Source organism: Scyliorhinus canicula, chromosome 14 (assembly GCF_902713615.1).
Source record: "Scyliorhinus canicula chromosome 14, sScyCan1.1, whole genome shotgun sequence".
NCBI lineage: Eukaryota > Metazoa > Chordata > Chondrichthyes > Carcharhiniformes > Scyliorhinidae > Scyliorhinus > Scyliorhinus canicula.
Genome location: NC_052159.1, coordinates 21,690,666 through 21,714,212, shown reverse-complemented (window position 1 = coordinate 21,714,212; position 23,547 = coordinate 21,690,666). Strand labels below are relative to the sequence as shown.

General features: G+C 47.0%; 1 protein-coding gene across 9 annotated transcripts in view; it reads right to left on the bottom strand.

The window, feature by feature from the left end:
• Positions 1–23,547, bottom strand: part of herc2 (HECT and RLD domain containing E3 ubiquitin protein ligase 2) — a 297,727-nt gene that overhangs the window by 198,744 nt on the left and 75,436 nt on the right. For 8 of the 9 annotated variants that reach the window (XM_038818501.1, XM_038818504.1, XM_038818505.1 and 5 more), the window contains exons 8-10: positions 11,651–11,822; positions 7,360–7,533; positions 5,533–5,721 (exon numbers count right to left, since the gene is read on the bottom strand). In XM_038818501.1, coding sequence (XP_038674429.1) covers positions 5,533–5,721; positions 7,360–7,533; positions 11,651–11,822 — 535 coding nt within the window. The remainder of the gene's footprint in view (positions 1–5,532; positions 5,722–7,359; positions 7,534–11,650; positions 11,823–23,547) is intronic. The other variant, XM_038818502.1, reaches the window with a different exon arrangement.

Genomic DNA, 23,547 nt, shown 5'->3' with positions numbered 1-23,547 from the left:
GATACAAGTTGAGTCTCGCAGAGGTCTGGGGCCCCTGCTGGGGCCTCAACATTTTACAATTTATCTCAATTGACTTAGACAAGGGGCGTGAAGGCATGGTAGCTAAACTTGCAGATGACACTAAGCAAGGTAGGAAAGTACGCTGCAATGGCATACGATGGTTGTAGACAGATAGGTTGAGTGAGTGGGGAGAAATCTGGCAGATGGGAGTATTATGTGGGAACATGTGGCAACACGGTAGCACAGTGGTTAGCACTGTCACTTTATAGCTCCAGGGTCCCAGGATCAATTCCCAGCTTGGGTCACTGTGCGGAGTCTGCATATTCTCCCTGTGTCTGCGTGGGTTCCTCTGGGTATTCCAGTTTCCTCCCACAGTCCAAGATGTGCAGGTTCGGTGATTTGGCCGTGATAAATTAGTATTCAAAAAGGTTAGGTGGGGTTACTGGGTTACAGGGATAGGGTGGAGGTGTGGGCTTAAGTAGGATGCTCTTTCCAAGAATCGGTGCAGGCTCGATGGCCCGAATGACCTCCTACTGCACTGTAAATTCTATGATTCTATGGGAAGTTGTTCGCTTCGACAGGATGAACAAAAAAATTTTAACGAAGAATTTCTGCAGAATTTCAAGGTGCGGAGGGATTTAGGCGCTCCCATGCATGTGCCACAAAATGTTAGTATGCAGATAAACTGAGCAATTAAGAAGGCTAAAGGGATGCTGTCCTTTACTATGAGAAATAAAACATGAAATTAAGGATGTTTTGCCTCATTTATACAAGACATTGATGAGACCACATCTCGAATGCCGTGCGCAGTTTTGGTCTCTTTATTTAAGAAAGGATGTAAATGCATTAGAAGCAGTGCGGAGGAGATTTACTAGATTGATACCCAAAATGAGCAGTTTGTCTATGAGGAAAGGTTAGACAGGCTCGGCAAGGTTAAACAGATAGGGTTTGTTCCCACTGGGTGAGTGGTAACTTGATTGACGTATTTAAGATCCTGAACTGTCTTGACAAGGAGGACTTAGAAAGGATGTTTCCACTTGTGGCTGAATGCAGAACTAGGAGGAACTGTTTTAAAATTAGGGGCAGCAAGAATAGAAGAACAGAAGCGGAGAGACTTTGCAGAATGCTGCAGCACAGGGGATTCGGTGTGTCCTTGTGCATAAATCACAGACAATTAGCATGCAGTTACAGCAAATAATTAGGAATGCAAATGGAATGTTGGCTTTTATTTCAAAAGGGATGGAGCATAAAAATAGGGAAGCCTTGTTACAACTGTATGAGCTACAGGACCTGGAGTGCTGTGTTTGGTTTTAGTCTCCTTACTGTTAGGAAGCTGGAATGAAGTGAAAAATGAACGAGATAAAAAATAAACTGATATGAATTTAGCTGCACTGAAAACTTGAGAGATGCATATTAGCCGAGTAGCAGGGTGAAATAGACACTTTGTTAACCAGAGTGAAGACTAGCCGTCTAGGGACCCTCTAGATCAGTGGTTCTCAACCGGGGTCCACATGGACCCTGGGGGTCCATGTAACATTACTGGGGGTCCACACAAAAAAAATACCGAATTGGGGGTCCACGGTGATATTTTAGTGGTCCATAGAGCAATTCTACTTCAGAACAATTGTTATTACTGAGAATTAAATTTTTACAGTAATCTACGCCATATTAAAATACTAAAAGTAGAAATATTCATGTAGCTATGAATTGTTTATGGCAATCAAGTAGAAGAAAAAAACTTTACATTTGACAGTGTCGTAAATTTAAAGTTACCTAGAACAAACGGAGGTGAAAATCACCCATCGTTTCTCCTTGACAAGTTTAATGAATGATTTAACACAGTAATCACTAGAAACTGTGTATATTTGATGTGAATTGGTTATTTTTAGAGTAATTTAATTCAATTTAGTCAGTAAAAAGTTTTTTTCATTACTTTTCATATTAGAATAAGTTTGGCAACGTACGAAAATACCGCTAATCCGTTTCCAACCCTCACGGTAAGGTAGATGGACTTTAGTCATCGGACAAAATACTGTACAAGGATTAGGAATGGCTATGGGGGTCCACAAAAAAAAATTAAGAGGAAAAGGGGTCCATGGGTTAAAAAAGGTTGAGAACTCCTGCTCTAGATCATAGTCACGGCTAATAGCAGAGCAGAGCTCTCAGAGCATCACCCTATTGTGCAGGAAAGCAAGCAGAAGAAAATCAGTCTGCGCAGACCCCATAAGTTCTGCTCTAAGTTCGAAGAAAAGTCCCCAAAAGAGGGCCTCAGGTCCTGTGTGGTAATTATTTGTTGGATTTGGCTCAGTGTGAAAACCTACAGGATGTTATTTTGCAGAAGGCGTATTCTCGGATTATTGGAAAGTAGATAGATTTAGATTGGGGGGGCAATTTAAGTATACTGTCTGGATAACTATTATTGTGGTTAACTAAATGTTGTTTTTTACTGTTGCATGTTTTAAAGTTTAATAAATGTTTTGTTACTTTGAATAATTTACAACAAGGCAGCATGGTAGCACAAGTGGCTGCACAGCGCCAGGGTCCCAAGTTCAATTCCCCGCTGGGTCATTATCTGTGCGGAGTCTGCACATTCACCCCGTGTCTGCGTGGGTTTCCTCCGGGTGCTCCGGTTTCCTTCCACAGTCCGAAGATGTGAAGGTTAGGTGGATTGGCTATGATACATTGCCCTTAGTGACCACAAAGGTTGGGAGGGGTTATTGGGTTACAGGGATAGGGTGGAAGTGAGGGTTTAAGTAGGTCGGTGCAGACTCGATGGGCCGAATGGCCTCCTTCTGCACTGTATGTTCTATGTTCTAAGGCTGACCATTTTCCTCACCATGTTTCCATCTCTTTTCTCAGTTTTTCCAAATCACAATTTAAATAGTTAAGAACCAGCATTCCAAGTTTCCCTTCAGGGATTTGGGACGCCCTCGCACCCCAACATCAGCAGGGTCCATAACATTACTTAAAGATTGGGCGGCCAACACGGAGAAGGTTTTGGGGTGGTCGGGGACCTGCGGCCTCTCTGGGTTCAGATGAAGTCAGGGTCAAATTTGGGGGCGTAGATAACAGCGCCACCGGCTAAATACTCAACAAACCCAGGAGTGGTGACCCTGCTAAAAATACGGAGGCAACTCCACCAGCACTTTAAGTTGGGGGCAGCTTCAAGGCTGGCTCCCATTTGCACTAATCATCTGTTTGAGCTAGCATGGCTAGAGGCCACATTTTGTGCATGGAGCCACAGAGGGCTAGAGAGAGTGGGAGATTGATTTTTGAATGTGGGGTTTGCCATCCTAGATGAGAAATCCGGGCTGTTAGGCTCGGACACGTTCAGGTGCCTCCAGGTGTGGAGCTTTGTTAAGAGGATTTTTCAGATTTCAGTGCCGCCATCTTCCTTGGTGGAGCGGATTCTCTCCTGTTCAGGGTTGGAGGAGGGCAGTACCTCCAGCATGTATGCGCGGATCGCAGGGGAAGAGTTGAGTTGATGGAAGGGGTGAAGACGAAATGTGTGGAGTATTTGGGACCTGTACTGGAGGAAGAGGTGTGGAGTGATGCACTACGGAGGGTGAATGCTACGTCGGTGTGTGTGAGACTGAGCCTTATCCAGTTAAAAGCAGTGTTCGAGTGCACCTTGCTAAGGGAGGGGTTGTGTCATTTGTTTGAGGGGCTGGAGAATAGGTATGAGCCCTCCTCAACGGGGCCGACATAACACACAGGTTTTGGTCCTGTTCTAAGCTAGTGGGTTTCTGAAGGTCCTTTTTTGACACCATGTCAGCAATCCTAAATATTGAGTTATAGCCCTGCTCCTAGTGGCTATTTGGGGTTTTGGAGGTGCCAGAGCTTTGGACAGGGGGAATATCCTTGCCTTCGCCTCGTTGGTGGCGCGGAGGCGTATTCTGCTAGGATGAGGACACCACTGGGTGCCTCGGTATGGCGAGGGGATTTGGTGGAGTCTTTACACCTCAAGAAGGTCAAATACACTGTCAGGGGGTCGACTGAAGGGGATGTACCGAAGACGGTGGCCCCTTATATTGATTTCAGACAGTTGGTCACTGTTAGCTGCTCGAGGGGAAGCGGTTCAGAGATGGTTCACTTGACTGATTCCTGGGATGAAGGGGTTGCCTTATGAGGAAGAGTTGAGCAGGCTGAACTTATACTCATTTGCATTTAGAAAAAAGAGGTAATCTTATTGAAACATATAAAGTTCTTAGGGGGCTTGACACAGTAGATGCTGAGAGGATGTTTTCCCTTGTGGGGATTGTGGGTCAGACACAGTTCAGAGCCCTGTCAACCACAGTGAATGGGAAACCATGATTAAGGAAGAATGAAGACATGTCAGCAGCACGGTTTTGGAAAGTGACATCAACGGAACAGATGCGACGGAGGAGAAGGAACTAGAAGATGGGATGGAGTCCTTGTGAAGAGTTGTAGTCAAGGTAGCTGTGGGAGTCAGCGGGTTTGTAATGGATACTAGTGGACCGTCTATCCCCAGAGATTGAAATAGAAAGATCAAAGAAGGGAAGAGGAGTGTCAGAGCTGAACCATGTAAAGATGATAGAGGGGTGGAAATTGGAAGCAAAATTAATAAAAATGTTCCAGGTCCAGACAGGAACATGAAGCTGCACCGAAACAGTCGCCAATGTACCGAAAAAAAGAGTTGTGGGATGGAGCCAGAGTAGGACTGGAACAAGGAATGCTTCACATACCCCATAAATAGACAGGCAAAACTGGGACCCATGCAGGTACCCAAAGCTATACCTTTGGTTTGGAGCAAATGAGACATGTTAAAAGGGGAAATTGTTCAGTGAGAGGGCAAGTTCAACCAGACCGAAGAGAGTGGTGGTCGATGGGGATTGTTCAGTCCTCTGCTGGAGGAAGAAGTGAAGAGCCCTCAGACCATCCTGGTGGGAAATGGGAATAATAGAGGGATTGGACATCCATGGTAAAGAGGAGGCTGTTGGGGCCGGGGAAACTGGAAGTTCTTGATATGGTGTAGGACATCGGAATATTCATAAATGTAGGTGGGAAGGGACTAGACAAGTTCTTAATGCCCTGTTCAACCAACACCAATAAAACTAATTAACTGGTACTTCCTCTCAGTTGCTGTTCGTGGGGACCTTGTAACGTGCTTTATTATCTTGCCTTTTGAAAAAAAAAAGTGGCTACTTTTTCTTTTTAAGTAATTCATTACCAAGAGAACATGAAAGGTGCTATATAATTCAAGTTCTTCATTTGACAAAAGAATCGCATTACTTGAATTTTGCCTTGCCAATTCACAATAAATATGAAAGCAGTTGCAATGGCTATAATATTATTTTGTGACAAAACAAGATTCAAAAAACAAATGCCCCACCAAAATAAACCTCAAGACTTTCTCAGACAAACATTCCACAGGAATTACTTTCAGCAGTTGACAGCCGGACAACATCTTAAACTTGCATCACCTTTCATCTTTATTTTGACTGCATCATTTGGGATACCGCAGCAAATGTCAAAGTCAGTACCAAATAGGAAAAAAACCCACTAACTTACCAGTGTATCGCTGCTGTATACTTGCATGTAAACCCTTCCATTCCTCGATAGAACAATAAAGCATTTCTCAGCACAGGCAATCTGCATCACTCCAAGGTTAGCAATACCTTCACATTGAATGGGACAGATCACTGTTGTTTGGCTTCTCCAACCAAGCAGGCCCCAGCCAAGCACCTCTTGCAAAGATCCCTACCACAAAAATCAACAGAAAAGAAGCCTTCTCAATGTAAAAGTATCTCCTAGGAAAGGGCAGTACTTGCATTTCTTCACAAATTCTAGTTAAAAGCAATGCCTCACAGGAGAACTTAAACCAACTAGTTACAGAAATATTTTAATAAAAAGCAAACTGCTAGAAGGAAAAAAGCCCCTAGCAGAAATGTTAACCTGTCTTTTCTCTCCACAGATGCTGACTTACCTACTGCATATTCCCAGAAGTTTCTGTGCAGAAAATCTTATAAATGTTCAGCTGTCCCTCCAAGTCTGTTACAATAACGAGAAGCTGATCACAACCTGGAGCTGCTCTATCCATTTCAATGAGAGTCACAACTTCGGACAGATCTCAGAGCAGAGCCTGAGACCAGGAGTACACTGCAGGAGTACAGCTTAGGGTTGACACAACGTCAAGCACCCCAGGAGAAATAGCATTGGGCTATATTAAAAAAGTGTTCCAATCCTTTTCTTTCGACATTAATTTATAGGTTATAAAATTAGCACGGCTGGCGATGAGGTGCGATTTGGCTGGATGAGGTGGTTGGCCGCAAAAGGGTATCTGAAGAAACCACTGGGGATATGTCCAACCAGAGTTAGTACCCCAACTACTAACTTCATTGCAGTGTTAATGTAAGCCTACTTGTGACGCTAATAAAGATTATTACTTGCTGTAAGCTCAGTTTGTAGTGTACGTAATCAAGTTCCATCTGAAGTTGGTGTTAAAGTGCGGATTCTCATTTTTCCATCATTTCACTAGCTTTCTGACTATTCAGCTGTCAGGCGGGAACAAAGCCAATAAGAAAAAATTAAATACTGCTGATGAATTCAGCACGGGGCTCTGGATTCTGTGGATTTCTCCACCAATTGTGGATAGCACAATTGCTTCACAGCTCCAGGGTCCCAGGTTCAATTCCGGATTGGGTCACTGTCTGTGCGGAGTCTGCACATCCTCCCCGTGTGTGCGTGGGTTTCTTCCGGGTGCTCCGGTTTCCTCCCACAGTCCAAAGATGTGCAGGTTAGATGGATTGACCATGATAAATTGCTCTTATAGTGTTGGGTGGGGTTACTGGGTTATGGGGATAAGGTGGAGGTGTTGACCTTGGGTAGGGTGCTCTTTCCAAGAGCCGGTGCAGACTCGATGGGCCGAATGGCCTCCTTCTGCACTGTAAATTCTATGGTATCTATGATTTACCACCCTAGATCATTAATTTTTTTAGGATAGTGGAGTATGATTTACACGGCTGAAGCCGAGAGAATATCCAACGCTGAGTCAAAATACTTTGCAATCTTGGGGAAAGTCCTCCCTAATCTGCGCTATCGAGCCTTTATCTACAACCTAGGGCATGGTTACCTTAACAGTGCAAGATATCTGTTCTTTACATCAACCATTCTGGCAGCCTCTTTAAAGGATAAGCATCAATGAGAAATGGACTCCAATGAAAGTAGTAAAAGTGTTATCTTCCACAACCCAGGTTCTATAGCAATACAACTTCATTGTATTTAACATCCAAGTTTGGATTATAGATTGGATTGCAGAATGTGCAACGAACAATTTGAAGTAGATGTTTGTGCACAAGTTGGTTGAGACTTTTGAATGTATTTAACACATGTTTGTACCTTTTGAGAAGGAGGAGAGCTGCACTGTGGTGGCATGCAGGGAGTTGCCAAACGGTCCAGGTGAGCCATAATCACAACTGCGGTCTGCCGTAAATCTATGGCTAAATCGTTATCTTGGGGTAAAGTAAGATACCTCAAAAAACATTCATTTGGGCTCAAAGGATTTCCCAAAACCTGGAAAAAATGAAAATATCATTTAGTTCATGATTTTTCAATAGTAAGTACATTAGTGGCATTTATCATTCAAAATAATTGAGCGATATATTTAGACAAGTTTACAACAAGCTCATGAAACTAAAGCAATTAGTGCTCCGGTTTCCTCCCACAAGTCCCAAAAGATGTGCTTGTTAAGTGAATTGGACATTCTGAATTTTCCCTCAGTGTACCCGAACAGGCGCCAGAGTGTAGTGACTGGCGGATATTCACAATAACTTCACTGCAGTGTTAATGCAAGCCTACTTGTGGCAACAATAACGATTGTCATGAACTATACTAGGAGATGATCTAAGTGTCCCCGAGCACTTTTGGGAGTGGTGACCATAATATCCAAAAGTCTTTAAGATCCAATTAGAAACGGAATAAGTCACTACCAAAGCAAATCGAAGATGAGTGAGCTAGTTTACGTGGAAGGAGATGTTGACACCAGGACTATACCGCAACAGTGGGAGACTGCAAAGCTACAAAATGAGTAAACTCCCCCTCCGCCACCTCCCAAGAAAAAGCCAGTAGCTATTATGAAACTGTACATAACTAAAGAATTGAGACATCAATAAATATTGATAAGGACTGTAAGGAATAATATCCACTTAAAAACCCTATGGAATAAGCAAAGAGGGTCACGAGGGAATATGAGGAAACATTTGTTAAAGATCAAAAAGAATAAAGCATTTTACAAGTACATCAGTAGAAAGAGAATTTTAAAGCAAGGTGGGACCTTTAAGAATGAGTGCTGACAAATTGCAAATTATGGTTAAAGAATAGTGAAGTATTTAAGTGGTTTGCATCACTCTCTATTAAATGTGAAGTATATTAGGGAAAAGATGGATCCAAAAGTGGCTGCGAGTGAGTTGAGCAACATTATTCTGAAGAATTGGAAGTTTTAGGTAAGTTAGTTAGGCAAAAGAAAACAAAACGGCCAAACTCAGTTGGTTATGTCCCGTTGTCCTGAGGAATAAAATTGCAGCAGCCACAGAAATTGTATCTCAGGCCTCTTTGGAGAGTGGTCGGAAAGCACAGGCACAGAGTGCGGCCAATGTAATTACTCTTTTAAAAAAGATGGAGTACATTGGGTAATTATAGACCAGTTAGTTTAATATATGCGGCAGAGAAAATATTTGAGACTCTAGAATGAAATTTGGATAATGAAACAATGGAAGCAAACTGTATGGATTTCAGAATGATTAATCGTGGTTTTAAAATTCTTTCCAAAGCTAATGGGCATGGCAGATATGTAATGGGCGCACATTAACAAAGTGCTACACGCAAGATTACTGAAGAACAAAAGGTATTAAAGTAATGGGAGGGCAGAAAACTGCATTTTAAAATTGTTTTGAAAGGGTAAAAATAACAGAGTGAGAGTTAAGGGCCATTTCTCAGAGTGGTTCAGATGTGGTGATGTCCCACAGGGCTCAGTTCTGGGACCTCGACTGCTCACTGTGAATATCAATGAGTTGCATATGGCCTAAATGAAGTGGTGTCAGAATTTACAGTTCATACTAAAATAAGAGATATGGTTAATTATTCAGCAAACTAAAATAAGCTGAAAAGGAATAATGATAAGGTGGAGGAATGGGTTCAAAAGTGGTAGATAAATTCAATGTTAGTGAATGTCAAATAATGCATTTTGCTAAAATAATAGCAGTACTTCTACTCTGAATAAGCAGAATGACTTGAGGGCACAGGTTCTCAGGATATTAAAGGGTTGGTAATGCTATAAAAACGCTAATGGTATTCAAGGTTTAGCAAGAGATATAGAATATAAAGCCAAGAGGTAAAGCTGAGCTGAAGGCCTTCATATGACTTCAGTTAATGTGCCACATGCATTTTTGGGCTTACTACGGTGGGAAGTCCATTCTTGAGGGCTTTGTACAACTCAGATTCACAAGATGTAGGCTGGTTTGAGGAAAAATAAATAGGAAGAGAGATTTTAAAAATTGGGAGTTATATTTTTTTGGGGCAGCACGCTATCATAGTGGTTAGCACACTTGCTTCACAGCTCCAGGGTCCCAGGTTCGATTCCTGGCTTAGGTCACTGTCTGCGGAGTCTGCATGTTCTCCCCGTGTGTGCGTGGGTTTCCTCCGGGTGCTCTGGTTTCCTCCCACAGTCCAAAGATGTGCAGGTTAGGTGGATTGGCCATGCTAAATTGCCCTTATTGTCCAAAAATGCCCTTCATGTTGGGTGGGGTTACTGGGTTATGGGGATAGGGTGGAGGTGTGGGCTTGGGTAGGGTGCTCTTTCCAACAGTCGGTGCAGACTTGATGGGCCGAATGGCCTCCTTCTGCACTGTAACTTCAATGATTCTATATCATTGTTACAGGAAAGTATGACAGAATAGTTTACATTTTAAATGAATGGCATAGAATATGTAAAATCAAACATTTCCAGTAGTTGAATGGTCTAACACAACATACATAAATAATGGCATAACACCTAAATAAGTAAATGCAAATGCTTTTAAGATATAGAGGGCAAGATAAACTTTGTTTTACACCAGAGAATTAGTAGGTGGCTGATGCAGGTATGTCAACTGAATTTGCATTTCAAATGCTACAAAGCATTGAAGTACTCGAGCAGAAACTCCCAACCTTTTGGGAGGAAACTAATGATCAGGGTGCAACATCAACCACGGGTAAAAGAACACTTTTGAAATAATTAACAAGCAATTCCAGACCAGGTACAGCACAACCAGTTGTGGAGTAAATCTATGAAAAAAAACAAATCTAATATGTTAGAAAACAAATGTGACATTAGGGAAAATGTTCTCCCCTTCAGAGTTCCCATTCTAAAGTGCCTCCAAATTTAACTGCCAATTTGTGCCAAATGCTGGGTGAGATTCTGTTAAAAAACTGTGCCTTCATTTTCCCTGGGACCTCACTGACGTATGACAGCAGGAGGGGCAATCTTCACTGCATTCATCTCCGAGGTGAAAGGTGAAACTTTATTAAGTAACTCAAAGTTTAGGAATTATTCATACTGCTTTACCCCCCAACAGTTAAAAGCTCAAGTCTCGGCGCTGCACTTTTAGGTTTCATTCCCATCGCTGTGATTGCCTTTACTCAATTTTCAGACAAAACGATAAACAAAGCAAAATTATACGGGACAGAACTTCCTTTCCTTGGAAAAGGAAGATCTGATAGGCAGCATAGTGTCACAAAATAGCTGCATCACCTGACGACTGATACAATGTGCTACTGCTGAAAGACATTATAAAATCCATACGAACACAGTCACAACTAAAACTGAAATTAATGACTGACTCATTTAGATGCTACAAATGAAAACAGATGAAACAAAAATGAAAAAAATTGCAAACATTAGAATTCTGTAATTGGTGTTTCTTGAAATCAGCATCACATAAACTGCTGTGGGCGATAAATTCCACGTCCCAAATATACTTACAAGTATCTGAGCCAAGGAATATGTTGCCGGATGCCTATGTTCTTTACCTTCCATGTCAAATTTAAATAAAAGTGTGGGAATCTAGCTTACCATTCCTTTTGCCATATCCCCAATCATGGAAGAATATTCCAAATGCAGTTTTTGTTCTATTCCCCAGTGTCCGTGATTAAACTTGGGACATAAGAATTTTTTTTTAATGTAATTTCTAATCCAGGATTCCCCAGTGTAAAGCCATATGCGTGCAATTCACTTCATTGATAGTTCATGTTGCTTTGAACGACAACAGTCAATGAAATGAAACAAATCTCACATTCAGCCATCAACAGAGACTGAAGGGGTGAGATCTTCCGGTCCTGCCGACCCCCGCCGCAGGTTTCCCCGCAGCATGGGGTGGATTCAATAGGCAATCCCATTGACAGCGGCAGGGCCGGAAGATCACACCCCGGCCAATGGCGGGCCGCCTCCCACCACGGAGAAACACATTGTGGGGAGGCCAGAGAATCTTACCCTGGGAGGGAGAGACAATGAGGCTTGATATCATCATACTCTCAGCAATTATCATTCAAAAGTGCACACAGGGGTTCATGGAGCTCTTTGCATTTCATACCAACAGTGTAAAATAAAAGCGTGAAGACATAAGACATATCATTAAAAACACTTCCACAAGTCTACCTGTACCTCTTCATCTGCAGTTGGCAAATCTTTAGTGCACTGTATGCTCTGGAATCTCTGCAGAAGAGGTAAAAGTGGTGCGCTGGTGCCTTGTGAAGATCTTTCATTGTCTGTTTCTCTGGTTCCATTTTCCCAAAGTTGCAGGAGTAGTAAAACTGCAGACAGCATTTGGCTATGAGAAAACAAAATTTCAATAAACGAGGCACTCAGGACAATGTTCTCTCTCACACTCGATACGTCAATATTTCAAAACAAGTGATGAAACATTTGATAGTCTTTATAGATCAAACATCTTTCATTCATTCTGTGTTTCACCATGCACGAATGGAACATTGTACTTCTCCACAGTTCACAACTCATAATTTTGGGCAGCACGGTGACATAGCGGTTAGCAATGCTGCCTCACAGTGCCGAGGACCCAGGTTCGATCCCTGCCCCGGATCACTGTCTGTGTGGAGTTTGCACATTCTCCCCGTGTCTGCATGGGTTTCACCCCCACAAGCCAAAATGATGTGCATGGGCGGTGGATTGGCCACATTAAATTGCCCCTTAATTGGGAAAATTGGTTACTCTTAAAAAAATTTTTTAAATTAATGTAATTTTAATATACATTTACTGTCTTGTACAGTACATCAACATGTTATTTTGTTTAATTCTTTGGTTCAACAAAAAGGGAGGTATTCTGTATTATGAATATATTGTTTCTGGTTCATGTTAATATTTTAGAGGGAATATTTAGCTCTGGGAAGATTACGGTTTTGATGGCACGGCACCAAAAATGTTGGGCATTAGCAATTGCCAGAACACCCAAAGTAAAATGGCAGTCCAGAACAATATCCACCTTTGTTTAACAGTCAGAATATAACAGAGGGTGGCATGAAACTACATTAAGAACATCACAAAGAGGTGCAACTCAGAGAGATGTTCTGTTTTGCAAATTAGAGTTCAATTCATTTTAAAGCACTCAGCAAACCCTGAAAACCAGTGTCGTCATGGAGATGGGTGGAGCTTAAGTATAATAATAATCTTTATTGTCAAAAGTAGGTTTACATTAACACTGCAATGAAGTTACTGTGAAAAGCCCCCAGTAGACACATTCTGGCGCCTGTTCAGGTACACAGAGGGAGAATTCAGAATGTCCAAATTACCTAACAGCACATCTTTTGGGACTTGTGGGAGGAAACCAGAGCACCTGGAGGAAAAAGTTCTCTGGCTTCAAATTATCTTTGTGCTTGCTGGGAGAGAGGGTAGTTGCAGTTTGGACCTTGCGCGGTTTTCAGCTCACAAAGAAGCCTTGGGAGTTAATTATAGCTCGGTGCAGCTGGAAGATTGGAGCTCTGAGAAACCCTGGGGCAGTGCCAGCTGAGTGAAGCTATTAGTCTGCGAAAGAGTTGGAAGTGGTAATTAGGAGTGCAGTTTTGTGAATCCCATGTAATGCAGTCACACAAGGTTGGACCATCAGTAGGTGAGCAATCATTGTGGCAGTTTGAATCAGGGTGCCTGATTTTTATTTTTTTTTATACTTTTATTAGGGTATTTACAAGTTATTATAATAATAACAATGCCATGAACATGTTAAAATAAACATTTCTACTCCCATCCCAATTTTCACACACCCCAACCATGAAACAACAATCCGGCTCTTCCCCCCACCCCACTTTGGAATACTGCTTCTGCTGACAGTTTAATTTTCCCCGAGAAAGTCGACGAACGGCTGCCACCTCCGGGTGAACCCTACCATTGACCCTCTTAAGGCGAACTTTATTTTCTCAAGACTGAGAAACCCAGCCATGTCACTGACCCAGGTCTCAACACTCGGGGGTTTCGAGTCCCTCCACATTAATAAGATCAGTCTCCGGGCTACCAGGGAGGCAAAGGCCAAGACGACGGCCTCTTTCACCCCCTGAACTCCCGGCTCTTCCGACGCTACAAAAGGTCGCTACCTCCGGACTTGTCACCACCCATGTTTTGAGTACCGTGGACATTGCCTAAGCAAAACCCTGCCACAACCCTCTAAGCTTCGGACATGTCCAGAACATGTGGACATGGTTTGCTGGGTTTCCCGTGCACCTCACACACCTGTCCTCTATCCTGAAAACCTTGTTAATCCGAGCCACAGTCATGTGTGCCCGGTCGAATACCTTGAATTGTATCAGGCTAAGCCTGGCACATGATGAGGATGTATTAACCCTGCTTAGGGCATCCGCCCACAGACCCGCCTCTATCTCTCCTCGTAGCTCGTCCTCCCACTTGCCCTTAAGCTCCTCCACCAGGTTTTCCTCCACATTCCACAGCTCCTGGTTAATATTTGATACCTTCCCCTCTCCCATCCAGGTACTGTAGATAACTCTGTCCTGTATCCCCCGTGGCGGCTGCAGCGAGAAGGCCAGAGCCTGCTTTCGCAAGAAGTCTCTAATGAGAAGAGGGGGCACCCTTGCCTCGTCCCTCAGTGTAGTTTAAAATGCCCTGACCTCAGCCGGTTCATACGCACACTCTCTACTGGTGCCTGATAGAGCAACCGCACCCAATCAATAAAGCCCTCACCAAACCCAAACCTTCCCAGCGCCTCCCACAGGTAATTCCACTCCACCCGATCAAAAGCCTTCTCCGCATCCATCGCTACCACCACCTCCACCTCCTCTCCTTCTGAGGGCATCATAATAACATTTAAAAGCCTTCGGACATTGGCCTCGAGTTGCCTGCCCTTTCCAAATCTCATTTGGTCTTCCCCTATCACCCCTGGGACACAGTCCTCTATTCTTGCGGCCAGCAGTTTGGCATCCACATTCAGTAGAGAAATTGGCCTGTATGACCCACATTGCTCCAGATCCTTCTCCCATTTTAGGATCAATGAAATCGAGGCCTGTACCATTGTTGGGGGGAGGTCTCCCTTCTCTCTTGCTTCATTAAATGTCCTCACCAGCAGTGGGCTCAATGTCTCTGGAAACTTCTAATACAATTCCACCAGATAGCCATCAAGCCCCGGGGCCTTACCCGACTGCATGCCCTCCAGTCCCTCAATTATTTCCTCAATCTCAATTGGGGCTCCCAGCTCTTCCACCAGATCCTCATCTACCTTCGGAAACCTCAACTGATCCAAAAACTGTCTCATCCCCTCCACCCCAGCCAGGGGTTCCGACTCATATAATTTACTATAAAAGTCCTTAAACACCTCATTCACCCCCACTGGCTCCAGGGCAGTATTTCCACCTCTACTCTTTACTTTCCCCATCTCCCTGGCCACCTCCCTTTTCCTGAGCTGGTACGCTAACATTCGGCTTGCCTTTTCCCCATACTCATAGATCCCCCCCCCTTCTCTTTTTTTTTATAAATGTTTTTTATTGAGTTTTCATGTTTTATATATGACAAGTTACAAATTGTTAGAGAAAAAAAAAAAGACACAAAAATTTAACATGTATATTTACAGGTAAGCATCTTTATAACAACAATTGTGGCCGCCCCCTTTAGCCAGCATACATATTCTACATTCCCCAATATGGCCGAGGCACATGTTTATAGGCATTTATTTATAGTTTGGTTTTGGGCCTTAGCTTGCCATCAAACCCCCATAACGAACCCGTAACCCCCCCCCGGCTACCTTCCCCCAATTCCCGTCCATTTTCCCCCGATTCTTGGCCAACTGGCTATTCTTCCTTTTGTACGTTGGCCACAAACAGGTCCCGGAACAGTTGCATGAATGGCTCCCACGTTCTATGGAAGCCGAATTTGATTTTCTCCATTTGGAGAGATTCCGAGAGGTCGGACAGCCAGTCTGCAGCTCTGGGCGGTGCTGCTGACCGCCAGCCAAACAGGATTCTACGGCGGGCGATCAGGGAGGCAAAGGCAAGGGCGTCCGCCCTCCTCCCCAGGAATAGATCTGGCTGGTCTGAAACCCCAAAGACCGCCACTATCGGGCATGGCTCCACCCTCACTCCCACCACTTTGGACATAATCTCGAAGAAGGCTGTCCAGTAATCCACAAGTCTGGGGCAAGACCAGAACATGTGGGCGTGGTTGGCCGGGCCTCTTTGGCACCGTTCACATCTGTCCTCCACCTCCGGGAAGAACCTGCTCATACGGTTTCTCGTTAAGTGGGCTCTATGTACCACTTTTAGTTGCGTCAGGCTGAGCCTTGCGCACGTGGAGGTGGAGTTGACCCTATGCAGTGCTTCGCTCCAGAGTCCCCACCCTATCTCCATCCCCAGGTCGTCCTCCCATTTCCTTCTTGTTGCGTCCAGTACGGTGTCGTCCCTTTCTACCAGTCGGTCATACATGTCGCTACAGTTCCCTTTCTCTAGGATACTTGCGTCCAGTAGGTCTTCCAGTAGAGTCTGTCGTGGCGGTTGTGGGTACGTCCTTGTCTCCTTTCTTAGGAAGTTTTTGAGCTGCAGGTACCGTAGCTCGTTCCCCCCAGCTAGCTGAAATTTCCATGTCAGTTCGTCCAGTGTTGCGATCCTGTCGTCCGTGTATAGGTCCCTGACTGTCAGTGTCCCCCCGTCCTGCCTCCACCTTTTGAAGGTGGCGTCAGTCAGTGCTGGTGTGAACCTATGGTTGTTGCAGATGGGAGCCTTGTCCGACATTTTGGTCAGGCCAAATTGCTGCCGCAGTTGGTTCCAGGATTGGAGGGTGGCTGTCACCACTGGGCTGCTGGAGTATTTTTTGGGTGGGGATGGGAGTGCTGCCGTGGCGAGGGCCCGGAGGGAGGTCCCCATGCAGGAGGCCTCCTCCGCACGCACCCACTCAGCTTCTGGCTCCTGGATCCATCCCCTTACTCGCTCGGCTGTTGCCGCCCAGTGGTAGAATTGTAGATTTGGGAGGGCTAGCCCCCCCCTGGATTTTGTTTTTTGTAGGACCTTCTTTGGGATCCTAGCATTTTTACCCCCCCCCCCCCCCCATACGAACACCATGATAAGTTTGTCCAGCGCTTTGAAAAAGGCCTTGGGGATGTAGATCGGAATGGATCTAAACAGGAAGAGGAACCTGGGCAGTACGTTCATTTTGATCGTCTGGACTCTCCCCGCGAGGGAGAGCGGGAGTGTGTTCCATCTTTGCAGGTCCTTTTTAACTTCCTCCGTCAGGCTGGTGAGGTTCCATTTGTGGATCCCTTTCCAGTCATGGGCTATTTGGATCCCCAGGTAGCGGAATTTGTGTCGGGCTTGTTTAAACGGCAGTCCCGTTAGTGCTGCCCACCCCCTCCTTGTGGGTGTACTGGGAAGATCTCGCTTTTGCTCATGTTGAGTTTGTAGCCCGAGAAGTTTGTAGCTCCAAACTCTTTCAGGAGCGCAATGATTCCGTCCAAGCTGCTTTGTGGGTCCGAGATATAGAGGAGCAGATCGTCCGCATAGAGTGAGACTCTGTGCTCTCTACCTCCCCTTCGGATCCCCCTCCAATTTTTTGCTGCCCTGAGCGCGATTGCTAGCGGTTCGATTGCTAGCGGTTCGATTGCTAGTGCGAACAGCAGCGGGGACAGTGGGCATCCTTGTCTGGTGCCCCTGTGCAGCTGGAAGTATTGGGAGTTGGTATTGTTGGTCCGTATACTCGCCATGGGAGCATTGTATAGGAGCTTTACCCAAGCGGTGAACCCTGTTCCAAGCCCGAACCGCTCCAGTACCTCTATGAGGTATTTCCATTCGACTCTGTCGAAGGCCTTTTCTGCGTCCAGGGAGACGATCACCTCTTGTGTTCTCTCCCCGGAGGGGGTCATTATCACGTTCAGCAGGCGCCTGATGTTCGCGGTAAGCTGTCTACCTTTGACGAAGCCCGTCTGGTCCTCTGTGACCACCTCAGGTACACAGTCTTCTAGCCTTTTGGCTAGGATTTTGGCCAGTATTTTGGCGTCTGCGTTCAGCAGAGATATGGGTCTGTATGACCCACATTCCATTGGGTCTTTGTCCTTCTTAGGTATCAGCGAGATTGAGGCCTGTGCTAACGTGGGTGGCAGTGTGCCCCTAGCTAGCGAGTCTGTGAACATCTCCCGCAGGTGCGGGGCCAGCGCTGTCGCAAATTTTTTGTAGAAGTCCGCCGGGAATCCATCCAGTCCCGGTGCCTTCCCCGTCTGCATGGAGCTAATGCTGTCCATGATCTCTCCCAGTGCTAGTGGTGCTTCCAGATCCCGCTTTCTGCCCTCTCCCACGACTGGTATGTCCAGTCCATCAAGAAACCTGTTCATCCCAGCTTTCCCCATTGGGGGCTCTGAGGTGTACAGCTCTTGGTAGAAGGCCTTGAAGGTTTCGTTAATCCTCTCTGGTTCCGTTTCCAACGTGCCTCTGGTACCCCTTGCCTTTCTCAACTGTTCCACCGCTTTCCTTGTAGTCAACAGCCCAACTCCGCCTGTAACCTCCACTTCTCCCTCAGTAGCCACGCATCCGTGGCCTCCGAGTATCTCCTGTCCACTTGGAGTATCTCCTCCACTAACCTATCCCTCTCAGGCCGTTACGCCTTGTCTCTGTGGGCCCGTATCGAGATTAATTGCCCTCTGACCACAGTCTTCAAAGCTTCCCAAACCGTCGCTGCAGAGACCTCCCCCGTATCATTTGTTTCCAGGTAGTTCTGGATGGAATTGTTAACCATCCTACAGATTGCTTCGTCCGCTAACAACCCCACATCTAGTCTCCACAGCAGGCGTTGCCCTCTCTCCACACTAACCCATAGATCCACCCAATGTGGGGCATGATCCAACACTGCGATTGCCGAGTACTCCGTATCCACCATCCCCGGTATTAGCGCCTTGCTCAGAACAAAAAAGTCAATGCGAGAGTATACCTTGTGAACATGGGAGAAAAAAGAAAACTCCTTTGCCCTTGGCCATGCAAACCTCCATGGGTCTACTCCCCCCATCTGTTCCATAAACCCTTTCAATTCCATTGCCGCGGCCGGCCTCCTCCCTAGCCTGGATTTTGACCAGTCCAGTTCCGGATCAATGGCTGTGTTAAAATCTCCTCCCATAATCAGGTTATGTGATTCTAAGTCTGGGATCTTACCCAACACCCGCCTCATGAATTCCACATCGTTTCAATTCGGAGCATATATGTTCACGAGTACCACCCACAGCCCCTCCAGCTTTCCACTCACCATTATGTACCTACCCCCTTGTCTGACAAGATTCTCCCTGCCTCGAATGCCACTCGTTTATTGATCAAGATTGCTACCCCCTGATCTTAAGTCTAGCCGCGAGTGGAATACTTGGCCAACCCACCCCTTTCTCAATCTCGTCTGGTCTATAACCTTTAGGTGTGTCTCTTGTAGCATTGTCACGTCCGCCTTCAGTCCCCTCAAATGCGCAAACGCACGATCCCTCTTGACCGGCCCATTCAAATGCCCCCCACCCCAACTAGCCATCACCCTTTTTAGGCCAGTCTCCAGCTCTGCCTCTTCGAGCCCCCCCATCAGGCATTCACATTCCCGACCTCCCATTTGTCCCCTAGTAAGAGTTCGTCCCCTGTCAGCAAAGCAGCTCCCACTCTTTTCCCCCCCCCCCCCGCCCCATCCCAGCAACAGCACTAGAAACCCAAACACCCAAGTCAAGCTCCAGCTTAACACCTGCTCACCCCCCAATGTGCTTCCGTGAGTCAGCTGACCTATGCTGACTTGATAGCGCCCGCCCATGGCACCAAGCAGTCTGTCTCCCCATTGTTCTCTCCCCTCTCCCCCCACTTGGACGAACATATTAAAAGCATAACATTCCCCAGTAAACAAACATCAGGACCCATGTATCCACCCTATACCCGTAACCCAACAACCTTACTTTTTAGGACACTACAGGCAATTTAGCATGGCCAATCCACCTAACCCGCACATCTTTGGACTGTGGGAGGAAACCGGAGCACCCGGAGGAAACCCACGCACACACAGGGAGGACGTGCAGACTCCGCACAGACAGTGACCCAGCCGGGAATCGAACCTGGGACCCTGGAGCTGTGAAGCATTTATGCTAACCACCATGCTACCGTGCTGCCCCTAAACACAAAACCAAAACCAGCCCCGAAGACCACCCCCCCAACCAACTTTAGCCATCAAAACAACCCCTCATTAGACATAACACTACTTATACTTATACAGCCCAGATCAACAAATCGCCACCACAGTGCTCTCCGAGGCTTCAGGGTCTTTTAGTTCACCTCCAGTCTTTTTTCTTTAATAAAAGTCCATTCTTCGTCTGGCGTTTCAAAGTAGAAGTCCCGTTCCTCATGTGTGACCCATAGACGGGCTGGGTATCCCGAACATCCCGAACTTCACCCCCTTCTTAAAGAGGACCGTTTTTGCCTGATTAAACCCAGCTCACCTCTTGGCCATATCCACGCCCAGGTCCTGATAAATACGCAGCTCTCAATTTTCCCACTTGTTGCTCTGTTCTTTCTTGGCCCACCGCAGAATGTGTTCCTTGTCCAGGAATCGGAGAAAACGTACCACCATCACCTTTGGTGGCTCATTCACTCAGGGCTTCTTTGCGAGGGCTCTGTGCACTCCATCCACTTCCCGGAGCCGAGGGAATGCCTCAGCCCCCATCAACTTCTCCAACATGTCCGTCACATAAGCTCTCGCATCCGATCCCTCACTGCCTTCAGGGAGGCCGACAATTCTAAGATTCTGCCTCCTGGACCTGTACTCCAGCTTCTCCTGCATTCTTTTCTGGCGGTCATTCATCATCTCCGCCTTGGTCTCCAGCAAGGTTATGTATTCCTAGTGCTCGGACACCATTTTCTCCACTCCCTGGATCGCACATCCGTGGGTCTCTTGATTCTGCACCACTTGATCATTCGAAGCCTTAATCGTGTCCAGCGCGTCTTTCTTCAGCTTGGCGAAGCAATCTTCGAAAAACTTCACCAGTTGCTCCGTCAACCGCTGTGCCGTCTCCCCACGACCATTGCTCTCCGCCATGCTTTCCCGCGTTGCCAGCTCTGCTCGCGTCTTCCTTATAGGACTTTGTCTTCTCACACGGCCACTTCTGGTCCAATTCTCCATACAGCGGAGGGGGATTTCTCCTCACTGTCTCACTCTTCACCGATTTATCCCATAAAATCTGGGGGGGAAACGGGGGGGGGGGGTCCAAAAGTCCGACACAGGCGGGAGCTATCAAATGTGCGACCTACTCCTCCATGGCCGCCACCGGAAGTCCTCAGGGTGCCTGATTTTCAAAAGCGAAGATCTGAAATCTCTTGTGAGGGTTGGGTGCTGAGAAATCAATGGGTTCAGTCTTGCTGTAGGTAGAATTTAATGTGCAGTGTGGTGTGTTTATTTTGTTTGCTTAAAACAATGTACCTTGTGACTTTGTTCTTAGTGGGAAACTGGGATTTCAAACTTTGTCTACTTTAAACAAAAAGTTACTGGTCCCTAACTGGATCATAACACCAGCAAACTTGACAAACTAATTTCTCCCCTTCTATCTTGAAGGTATATAGATAGGCCCCAAGTGGCCTCTTTAAGAGAAAGTAGATTGCAAGCATTAACGAGCCATAAACAAGGGGAATGGGACAGGAAGGCGCCGGAGTGTTGAGTCACCGGGCTAGCAGATTGGCTAGTCAAGGAAGTCAGATGGGGGGGGAAGTTACAGCCAGTAGATGGCAGGGGTGGGGGTATCGGGGGATGGGGTTAGGGGAGGGGGGGGGGTTGTTCTGCTGACGGGAGAGGGACTTGAAATAAGCACTGGAAAGGAGGTCGAGGGTGGAGGCAGCTATAGGGCGGGCCAGGAAGGGCGCGACGCACGGGTCAGGGGCCGGCCCGAGAAAGGCTATGGCTGACCGGCGGGGTGGGGGGGGGGGATGTGCCCCCCGACCAGGCTGATCATCTGGAACGTCAAGGGACTGAATGGGCCGGTTAAGAGGGCGCGGGTGTTCGCGCACTTGCGGGCCCTGAGGGCGGACGTAATTATGTTGCAGGAGACACATCTGAAAGTGTCAGACCAGACCAGGCTAAGGAAGGGCTGGATTAGCCAGGTCTTCCACTCGGACTTGGACTCGAAGTCCAGAGGGGTGGCAATCATGATCAACAAGCGCGTGCAATTTGAGGCAGAGGGCATATCCGCAGACAGGGGGGGCAGATACCTGATGGTACGGGGCAGGCTGGAGGGGAGAAGAGTGGTGCTGGTGAATATATATGCCCCGAACTGGGATGACGTGGACTTCATTAAAAGAGTGCTGGGGAAGTTCCCGGACTTGGATTCTCGCAGGCTAATAATGGGAGGGGACTTTAACATGGTCCTTGACCCGACTTTGGATCGGTCGTGTCCCAGAACGGGTAGACTCTCAGCAATGGCAAGGGAGCTGAAAGGGTTTATGGAGCAAATGGGGGCAGTGGACCCCTAGAGAGAGGGACAGCCAACAGGAAGGGGCTACTCGTTTTACTCGCACGTCCACAAAGTATATTCCAGGATAGATTTCTTTGTGCTAAGCAGGGACTGTATGGGGGAGGTAAAGAACACGGAATACTCAGCAATTACCATTTCAGACCATGCCCCGCATTGGGTGGACCTGCAGTTTGGGGGAGCGAGTTATCAACGCCCGCAATGGAGGCTAGATGTGGGACTGCTGTCGGAGGAGGGGATCTGCGAGAGGCTTCGGAAATGTATAAAAAATTACCTGCAGGTGAATGACACTGGGGAGGTCTCAGCGGCGACCGTGTGGGAGGCGCTAAAGGCAGTAGTGCGGGGGGAGCTGATTTCAATTGGGGCCCATAGAGCCAAGGCAGACCGGGCAGAGATGGATAGATTGGTCAGGGAAATGGGCCGGATAAATGAAGAGCACGCGGAGTCCCCAGGGGAGGTTTTACTCAGGGAGAGGCAGAGGCTACAGGCGGAACTGGGGGCACTATCCACGAGCAGGGCCGTGGAACAGCTTAGGAAGGCGAGGGGAGTGGTGTACGAGTATGGGGAAAAGGCTAGCAGACTGTTAGCGCAGCAACTTAGGAGGAGGGAGGCGGCCAGGGAAATAGGTAGAGTGAGGGACGAGGGGGGGCGCAAAGTGGAGGATCCGGCAGAATTGAATAGGGTATTCCGGGACTTCTATCGTAAGCTGTATACTTCGGAGAAGAACCGGAGGGAATGAAAAGGTTTCTGGATGGGTTAACATTCCCAACAGTTGGGGGGGGCGAGTGGAAGAGCTGGGGGCCCCGATTAGAGTAGAGGAGGTATTGGGGGGCCTAAAGGCCATGCAGTCGGGGAAGTCCCCGGGGCCGGATGGATACCCAGTAGAGTTTTATAGGAAGTTCTCGGAGCTGGTGGGCCCGGTCTTGGCGAGGGTTTTCAATGAGGCAAGGGACAGAGGGACCCTGCCGCCGACGATGTCACAAGCCACCATATCTCTGATATTAAAGCGGGGTAAAGACCCGGAGGTGTGCGGGTCCTACAGGCCAATCTCCCTGATTAATGTAGATGCCAAGCTCCTGGCAAAGGTACTGGCGGGTAGAATGGAGGACTGTGTACCGGAGGTGATTGGGGAGGATCAAACGGGGTTCGTGAAAGGTAGGCAGCTGGCGGCCAATCTGAGGAGATTGCTCAATGTGATAATGATGCCCCCGGCGGGTAGAGAGGTGGAGGTAGTGGTGGCTATGGACGCCGAGAAGGCCTTTGACCGGGTGGAGTGGGAATATCTATGGGAGGTGCTCGGACGGTTTGGGTTCGGGGAGGGATTGGTGGATCGGATCAAATTATTATATCAGGCCCCGAGGGCCAGCGTCAGGACCAACAGAGAAGTGTCGGAGTACTTTAGGTTGTACCGAGGGACCAGGTAGGGCTGCCCGCTCTCCCCGCTGCTGTTTGCGCTGGCCATAGAGCCGCTGGCGATTGCGCTGAGAGCCGCAGAGGGTTGGAAGGGGATGGTGAGGGGCGGGGTTGAACACAGATTTCTCTTTATGCAGACGACCTGCTCCTGTACGTGTCGGACCCAGTGGCCGGGATGGGAACT